The sequence below is a fragment of the Spinacia oleracea genome, chromosome 5 (genome assembly GCF_020520425.1).
Source record: "Spinacia oleracea cultivar Varoflay chromosome 5, BTI_SOV_V1, whole genome shotgun sequence".
Taxonomy (NCBI): Eukaryota; Viridiplantae; Streptophyta; class Magnoliopsida; order Caryophyllales; family Amaranthaceae; genus Spinacia; species Spinacia oleracea.
Window position 1 is genome coordinate 19,782,735 of NC_079491.1, and position 8,947 is coordinate 19,791,681.

Sequence of the window (8,947 nt, forward strand, 5' to 3'; positions counted from 1 at the left end):
CATCTTCTTCTCTACCATATCAAAGTACATTGTAGCCAATTTTTTCATAAACGGGGGGCTGGTACCACACGGCAGAGATCGAGAGGATCAAAATGACACAAATCCCGAAAGTTATTTAAAGCTAAATCACAAGCAAGTCCCAAATTAAAACAGAGTCACCACCATGCCCAAGCAGTCTGTCCTGGAGACCAAGAGACTGGAGACGCGAGGCAACAAACGCATACAGAAGAATCCTGCGCGGTGTAGACCCCGAAACCACCAAACCGAAATGGTAGAGTGGCACAACACCACTGCCAAACCGAAACCACCATTTTTATTATTATTATTATTATTATTATTATTTATTATTGTTATTATTATTATTATTATTATTTATTATTATTATTATTATTATTATTTATTGAATCTTATTGGAACTTATTAACTTATTGAAACTTATCTGAACTTATTGGAACTGAAACTTAATTTTTTAAGGTGAACAGAACACAACCTTAGCACATACATAAGTTATTTTCATTATAAAAAAAATTCAGCAAAAAAACATTTATTAAAAGTTCATAACAAATACTTCATATAAGTTAAGTCAAATTCAAATAAGCCAAACAAAGCTTATACGGAGTACTTCGTATTTAATCGCATTTTTGTTTTTTTTTAATAAGTTATTCTCATTTTTTTTTGAGAAAAGTCAAAATAAGTTGAAAAAACAGACGCTTGCTGTGTCGCTTAAAAGGTCGAAAATACCCGTCTATCGTTTTGCACTATGCCAAGCCACAGCGGCTGTTAGTGCAAAATACAGAGGAATTCAGAACACAATAGCATTCAGAAGAAATGATAATCCGAGCTCCTCACCCTCTATCATCTTTCTCTCTCCTCCGTTTTGCCGCCAAACCCAAACCCCTCTTTCCTCCTCACACCACCGTATTCTCTCGCCTCTACGCTTCTTCTTCTGCGGTGGTTTCCGCGGCTGCTGAAACTTCCATTGATGCCCCTATCACACTTCCTCATCCTCCACATCATCATCCATGGCCGGAATGGGTCGCCTTCGTCGACCGCTTGAAGTCGCATGGCTATTTCCCCCAGAAATTGTTGTCTTCCGAAGACGGCGGTGACCCCGCTGAGTTTCGGTATGGTGAAGTTAACGTCTTGAAGGACCCTTGCCTTAGCTTTGCTCGCGACCGCTACGACCTTTTCAGGTTACCAATTTGAATATGTGTATGATTTTTTTGGAGTTTTTGTCATGATATCTGCTTATATTTGATTGATTTTGTTCCCCCACTAACAGTTTGAAACTTGAATGAATTGGATAATGGTTGCATAAGCTTTGGAAAGTAAATCAATTAACTAATTTTAGAGAAGAAAGTCTAATGTATATATTGTTGAAAATGGAAATATTTTTGTTCTCTTTTGGCGTTTTTGTAAAAATGTTTTGCATAAACTAGGGTGAACTATGACTAGGTAGGTCCGTAGGTGTTAGGATGTATGAACTTTGTTTGGTACTCATAGTTTGTAGTTTTAGGGCAAGCGAGTTTGAATTGCTTATAGAGGGGATGAGGGAAGACTCGGGCCATGTAGAATTCACGAAGGGACATTAAGACACTAACACTAGGCAGTTGACTTCAGATGGTTGTCGCCTTTTTATTGATAGTGTAACAATTTAACAATAAAGCTTATGAGTTGATTGTCCGAGGTAATTCTTAAGAGTGGATTAGAGACATGGTTAAGGAGAACTTTAGGAAAAATAAGGTGTATTTTATGTATTTTGGAAGCTTAAATTTGACAAATGGTAGAGGAAACATAAGGAAGGTTGGAAGAGGCTTTTGTAAAAGGGTTATGTTCGAAAAGTTTTAACTTCTCGTCTTCTCCACAACACATCTAAAAATAGATGTATCTTGAGAGAACAGTGGAGTCAAAGAGCTTCCCAGCCAAGGGTTCTCCGCTTAAAAATTAAGTGTACCGAAGAAGTTATCTTGGTTTTGCGTTGATGGCACTGAGTTGCACAACTTGCTTGAGATCTGACCAAGTCATGAACTACCTCATGGTTGTGACTTGGGTAGTGACGCCTATATTTCTTTACTCCTTCCCTGACTTTTCAAGGCGAGGAGATTTACTGGCAGAAATGCAGCATGTGAATTTCTTTTTAGTCTCTTCTTCGTCAACGATCTTAGCCATCCATTAATTTATTCTAGCAGACTGCTCATATTGTTTTAGATAATTAGTGTCTCAGATATGTGATTGAGGAAAGTTCACGTTGGTCTTTTTGTGATTCTTTACAATTGACTGAGAGGACTCTTCTTTGAAAATTCTGTAACATTATTCCTTGGTTGATCTTTGTTGTGTCAACATTTGATTGGGTGTTATACGTAGTACATATCTGTATATATACATATATATATTTTTTTTAAGTCTAGCCGTTTGTTTGGTAATTTTACTATAGAAGCTACTTTTTTTTGACAATCTCACCTTGTCCTTGCAGGTCCTTGTCGATAGGTGATATTCAAAATTTGGTGGAGGGTGGATGTCCTAAAATTCAACGCAAAGTTGTTAATTCAGCAAAACGGCTAAGAGTATATGTGGGATTGGAAGAGAAAAGTGTGAGTAAAAATCATCGTTGGATGTAGAAATAAGAACTTTACTATATCCGTTGCTTTTGTATCCTGAATGTTTGATATATTATTGATCTTATTTTGTGTATAACTTATAGTTTATGAATGGTCTCATTGTCATGCCATATGGTGAATCTGGTTGAAATGTTGGGGACATTTCCCTTCTTGATCAAGGTCTCATAAATTTAGTTTCAGGAATTCACAATTGCTCTCATACCAGTTAAAGGTCGTCTTCTTCCTGATTTGTTGTTATTCTTAAAAACGACTTATTTAATGGATAGTGAGTAGTTGCTATTATTGCATAGCAGTAGGTAACTTCCTTAGTACATACGCCACCAGCCCACCACCGCCGTCACCTGCGTAACTGCCAAAGTTTTCTTGTAAGAAAATTGATAAATGTATAAACTGTCAAGCTCATTTTTGTCAAACAGGTAGGGAAATTGTCATCCAGAGAAATATGAAGTCTTCTCAAGTCCACTTTTCAGGCCTTAGATTCAATCCATAGGAAACAATCATAGGATAAGTCTAGTATGCCTCTATGCCGTAAAGTCACATTGTAGTCTGAAATAAATTGTTGAGTAGGGCTAAGGAATATTAAATTTGTAAATAAAGCATATATTGTTATCATGTTATGGCTATGAACGTGTATATAAACTATTAACATGTTAGTATCTTAGAAACGTGTCCCCTTTTAATATATGCCTGCAAGCAGAAGTTACTGGATGAAGTATCCCCCCCTACATCACTATGTTTAATAACCAAAGGTGACCAAAGTGAAGTATTTGCATTGTGCATAAATTCAATATGGTACAACGTAAAAAAAGGGAGGAAGTAGTTCATTATGATAAGAAGGGGAATTGGAGGCATAAGAATTTGTTTCTTGTTTGAACTTCTGTTTGGATCCGGGTCATTCATTTCACAGCTATTTGCATTTGTTTGTTTAGCTAAGCGTATATTGATAAATGAAATCTTCAGGTATGTAAAATCTGCAGTCTTCAAGGATCTTGTGATCGAGCTTTTGTAATGCTTGGGGAATCCGAGGGAGGTGCCCGAATGGTGGATGTGATGCGCCTCTTATTGACCTATGCACTAGATCCAATAGTTACCTCTGGAGTAGCGAGTGCTCCTAATATTGAGCAGGCTGAATCAGCTTCGAGGAGATTATTGAGCTTGTTGGTTAACTTAAGTGAAGCTTCTTCAGGTCTTGCTCCTCGGCAGTCCTCTGAAAAGCTTGTCTATAAGAGGGAACAGTCTGTTAACTCTAGGGATGCCTTGCTGTCTCAAGATGTTGAGAAGAATAAAGGGGATTGGACATGTCCTAAGTAAGTCTTCTAAATTTTCTTAGCCGGAGATATCTTTGTTATGAACATTTAGGTTTTTGGTGTTTACGAATCTGGATTGAGACCCATTGAGACTTGTTAAATGAGAAAACTAAGCATACAATGACAATCTATGTATGTAAAGATTGTAAACCAAAGACTTCACTGTTTTCCTGAAATTTTGATGGTCGGAATCTGAGTAGAGGGAATGACTAGAATGGGGATGATAAAATGATAAAATCTCATAAGCTGTGAGCTACCCACATGTATCCCAAAACTCCTATATTTTCTGGCAATGTAAACAACAACTGTCTTAGCATCCAGCCATCAAGAAGTTGGATCAAGAAGGTGACGTTTTTCGGCTCTTTTGTTACTTGAAATGAAAAGAGAGAGTAATTCAGTACTCAGTAGGAAGATAATTACAAACATGGCCGAGTGCTGATTCAACAAAAGTAGGGCACTTAATGGAATGAAGCTGCTGTTTAAATATTAACGAGGCAAAACTCGAATTTTGAAATTAGCCATCTTGGAAGCGAGAGTATGTCAAAGGGATCGTAAGGGAATCATACATTAGTAACATTAGCCCCCCCGCGGCAGCTATTAAACGAACAACTTGTTCATCTGTAGGGGAACAAATACTTAAAATCTTGACAACACTCCAAAAAATTGAAGGCTCCCTAAGAATTATGAACCTCTAACAGTTTTAGTGCTTGTACTTGTTCACTCATTCAGGTTCTCACAAATGTGCTAATTGTAGCCTTAAGTCTCATGGGAAGCCTTGGCCCTAAATCTTTTTGTAATTTGTTTCTTCTTGTAATCCAAGTCTCGTAACTGGATGCAATTTCATCAAGACGAGAAGAATTATGAGGTTCAAGCATACAAGATTAATATACAAATTTAGAAAATATTAATGTATTTGGGAATTCTTGTGTTAAGCATTCAATTCATATACATCTGATTAATTTAATGTTTGTCATTGAGTCTCACGTCCCTGGATTGATTTGCAGGTGCAGCTTCATAAATTTTGGTAGAAACATTCGATGCAAGAAGTGCAAGGAGGAGGGTCCTAGCGCTCCTAGGCGGGGTAGTCCTGTTGTTGAGATGAAGAAAGGTGATTGGAAGTGCCTCAAGTAAGTTGCAGTTTCCTTAAGACCTTAACTCTCCAAGCCGAATCCATTTTGCCAGATTGTGGTGGTGTAATTCACATGATCTGTTATTGTTAAAACTTTATGTAGTCTCGTTATAATGACGGGATTATGATTATGCGAGGGTGAAGTAGACAGCTTCCAGAGTTGACATTTTCCTAGAGAAAATTAGCCAGAAATGTGTTGTCGTGTAAGCAGCTGCTGAGAATCAGATGTAGGACTGTTTTAAATTAGAAAGGGGAGTTGCCGCAGTAGGTTCCAAATGATAGTATGAGATTTCCAATTTCTCTCTGATGGAGAAAATTCTAGTGAGTTGTAAGGCCGTTAACAGTATGGAGAAGTAAGATTGAAGGTAGTCTTGTTTGGATACTCTAGGCTTGAGGCATGACAGGGGCTTGGAAATGTCTTCATTCTTCCCTTTTTTACCAAAGCCCAAATGAGACTACATGGATGGAGCCAATAATTACCATTTACCACCCTTTGTAGCCTTTGGACACAGTAAATAACAAAATGAAGGAAATTAATGTGAGCTCAAAAACCTTTATAAAGCCATTGCTATGCGGTGATGCGACTGAGATTTAAGGCCCCAGGTGAATGAACTGATGGGCCGTGCAACCTTTTTTAGTATAGAAGTTACTTTTTTAAGTTTCCGCTGTGGACAGTAAGAATAGCTGTTATGCTTAAGTTCACTTACCCAATAAATTTTCTGTGATAGGTGCGAATGCATAAACTTTGCTAGCAGACGGGATTGTTTTCGTTGCAAGGATCCACGACCTCCAAGGGCTCTGGAACCGGGGGAATGGGAGTGCTCCAAGTAAGCCTCCCTATCTCTCTCCGAGGAATATAGTCTTATTCTTAGATAATCAATAATGTAGGTTGGTGCTATGATTACAATGTCTAATTAAGTGCTCTCTTTTGATAGGTGTGATTATCTGAACTTCAGAAGAAACACTGCCTGTCTCAAATGCGGAAATGAACGCCGTCAAGCAGGAGTATTGCTTGACTAGATATAGAATAAGCGCACTAGCCTGGTGGTTGATTAAATAGGACAAGTCAACTTGTGTACGTCAATGACATAGATAACAACACTGCATTTGCTGCAACATGGATTTGCGGCTATTGAAGTCTGGCAACATTGTGTAAGAGACCATGACATTAAAGTTGAAGTAGTGCTGCTGTTGGTGCCTTAAGGTAGGTAGTGCTGCTGTAAGTTTAAAGGAAGCCTTTTGAGCTTTACAAACGGTTTTAAGTTTTTTCAAGTTGAAGTTCTGTCAATTGTTTTGGCTGGGCATGACAGTACTAAGCAGCGTAGTTTATGCTCTTTCTATGATGTGTTATTGCCCCATGCGAGGAGGATAGCAGCAATAGATACATGGCTGGGATGGTTACAACTCTTGTGTTTGTCTCGAGGTTTTCGTAGTTGCTTGGTAGTTGTATTGTAAATGAATAAATTTTAAACAGGAGCTTTTTTTCTGAAGGCAGGAACTGATATTGTCAATGGTTTTGGCTGGATTTAACAAAATATTGTTGATTTTGTAGTTTCCTCTTTTTGTATTATCTTGAAAGTGATTGGTGGAAATCTTACTCTCTCTTGAAAGTATTTATTGATTAAGAAAGTTTGACAATAATACTCAAAGTCGAGCTTGGATCAAGCTCAGTCGAGCTTTCATATTTTTTGGTTGTTCACATTTGAGCTAAGACCCAAGCATATTATTATTATTATTATTATTTATTTATTTTTATTTTTATTATTATTATTAGTATTATTATTCAGTTAATTTAATAATACAATTTCAAATATTTCAGTCCAAAAGAACAAAGTCTTATTGGTAACATGCCAATTCAACATGTATCACCACCAAACTTTAAAAGGTAACAATTAACAAACCACTAAACTTGAAAATAGTATATCACCAAATTTCCTACTTTTTCTTTACAGTAGTCAGCTCGGAGCATTGCCCGGTACCCAAATCTAGTACGGAGTACTTCGTATAAAATTAAACTAAGACGCTTTTTTTAAAGCAAAACATGTTATAAGTTATCTAGGCATGTGCTATTATTAAAATTGGGCATGTGCCTGGCTTAAAACAAGTCAAGGAAATTTCATGTCGTGACGGCCTATCGGACTCGTTTCTCTCTTTCATAAATGAGGTTCATGTACGGCCCGACTCACATGTTAGGTCGTTTCATATTTGCGACCTTCCTTGTTAATTTTATGTTTTTTGTAAAAATTAGTTAAAAATAAACGTACCTACATGTTGGCACGCTTATCATGCTAGTGCCGGTTTTCTAAAATGAAGTAGATGAAAGCCCCATGCCTCATCGACGTGTCTCTCGTGTTGTGTCCGACCAAACCCATACCCAATTGAAGCAATTGTTATTAATAAAATCGTGAATACATTTTCCGGGGGAAGGGGAGAGAAAAGAAGAGTTTAAGAGGGAGAGGAAAGGGTAAGTATATTCGAGAAGAGTTTGATCCGGTTTAATCCAGACCTAATTTTGGCTTGTTTAGTCTGGTCTCTAGGTTAGAAATATAATTGCCATTTCTCAGTGTAGTTCGTTAGGAAGAACAGTCCTTTTACATGTTCCAAAGTTTCATCTTCAAATTTGTGCTATAAAAGTTATAAAAATATTGCGAAACAAAATTTCAGATAACTATTTTTTTTGATAGAATTAGATATCAAGATATTGCAGTTATAGATTTCATTTTCAACGTGGCTCAAAAAAAAAAAAACAATTCAATGGAACATACTCCATCCATCTCGGAATACTCGCAACGGTTTGACCGGACACGCTTGTCAATGCACAACTTTGATCATTAACATCTTCGATTATATATTATAAAAACTTATAAAATATTAATATTTTGAAAATGTATATTAAGATGAAGCCAACAATATATTATATGCTAATACTTATTTTCATATATTGTAAATAAAATAGGGTCAAATTGAATTATGTGAATAGTGTAAAAAGTCAAACCGTTGCGAGTATTTCGGGACGGAGGGAGTATAATGATACTAAATATGGACGATGAATGAAAAATGAAGAGAATAGGATTGAAACCCAGGGTAGGTCAAACTCTCCCACAAATCCGCATATGAAGATATCTCATTAATCATCAAGTTTACTCTAAGTACATACTCCATATATGTGCATGGAATTCTCATATGAACGGGACATGAGACTTGAGCATATGCATTCCATGCTGATCTCTGCCTTTGAACCTTGCTGTTGGAGGATGATAAATAACGCCAGGGTAACATATAAAGCAACCACGAGTATCAGCATATTCTGCAATACCATGATAAAGATTGTAGGTGATGATCGATGGTGAACACAAATGATAATCAAATTTGTAATACTAATTATAATTAGTAAAGACAGCAAAAAGAAAAGTAAAATTCAATAGTCACATGTTCAAGGTCACATATATTACCAGGTTATTATTTATAGGAGCAGGAATCAACCAGAAACACTAACCCCCTTTCTTTTATAGAACTTCAAGGTTAGATTTGCAAACTGATGCATACGAATCTTTTTTATTTCCAACTCTGAGTCCATGCCTGATGATTTAGATAACCTTGCACAGACCAAGAGGGTATGGTTGCAATATAATTTGCAACAGAGTAAAATAATTAGTCCTACTATATTATATTATAATAAGCCAAGCACATCAGAAAACTACTAGTAGTATTGACAAACTGCTCAGCAGTGAAGAAAGCTACTCCATATACCCTTTCTTATCACCTTTAGCTTTCTTTTCACCTTATGCTCCATTTATGAGCTTTTGCTTCTTTCGCGGTCTACTAGCACTGTAGCACTCCAACAGACCAGTAAGTGTTACGATGTAAACCAAAAACTAAATCAAATAGTATTA

The 8,947-nt window shown here is 36.7% G+C and overlaps 1 protein-coding gene across 1 annotated transcript; it reads left to right on the forward strand.

Annotated features, from left to right (window-relative positions):
* The first annotated feature begins 750 nt into the window (after window positions 1-750).
* On the forward strand, window positions 751-6,610 carry LOC110779615 (zinc finger protein VAR3, chloroplastic). Its single transcript, XM_021984104.2, has 6 exons — window positions 751-1,193; window positions 2,474-2,591; window positions 3,579-3,925; window positions 4,930-5,052; window positions 5,783-5,881; window positions 5,990-6,610. Exons 1-6 carry the CDS (start codon window positions 829-831, stop codon window positions 6,072-6,074), a joined length of 1,137 nt encoding a protein of 378 aa, XP_021839796.1. The 5' UTR covers window positions 751-828; the 3' UTR covers window positions 6,075-6,610.
* The last annotated feature ends 2,337 nt before the right edge of the window (window positions 6,611-8,947 follow it).

Coding starts and splice junctions, on each gene's coding strand:
- LOC110779615 (XM_021984104.2), top strand. CDS start 829: ATGATAATCCGAGCTCCTCACCCTCTATCATCTTTCTCTCTCCTCCGT. Junction 2,592..3,578: donor TGGGATTGGAAGAGAAAAGT/GTGAGTAAAAAT, acceptor TGAAATCTTCAG/GTATGTAAAATCTGCAGTCT. Junction 3,926..4,929: donor GGGGATTGGACATGTCCTAA/GTAAGTCTTCTA, acceptor ATTGATTTGCAG/GTGCAGCTTCATAAATTTTG.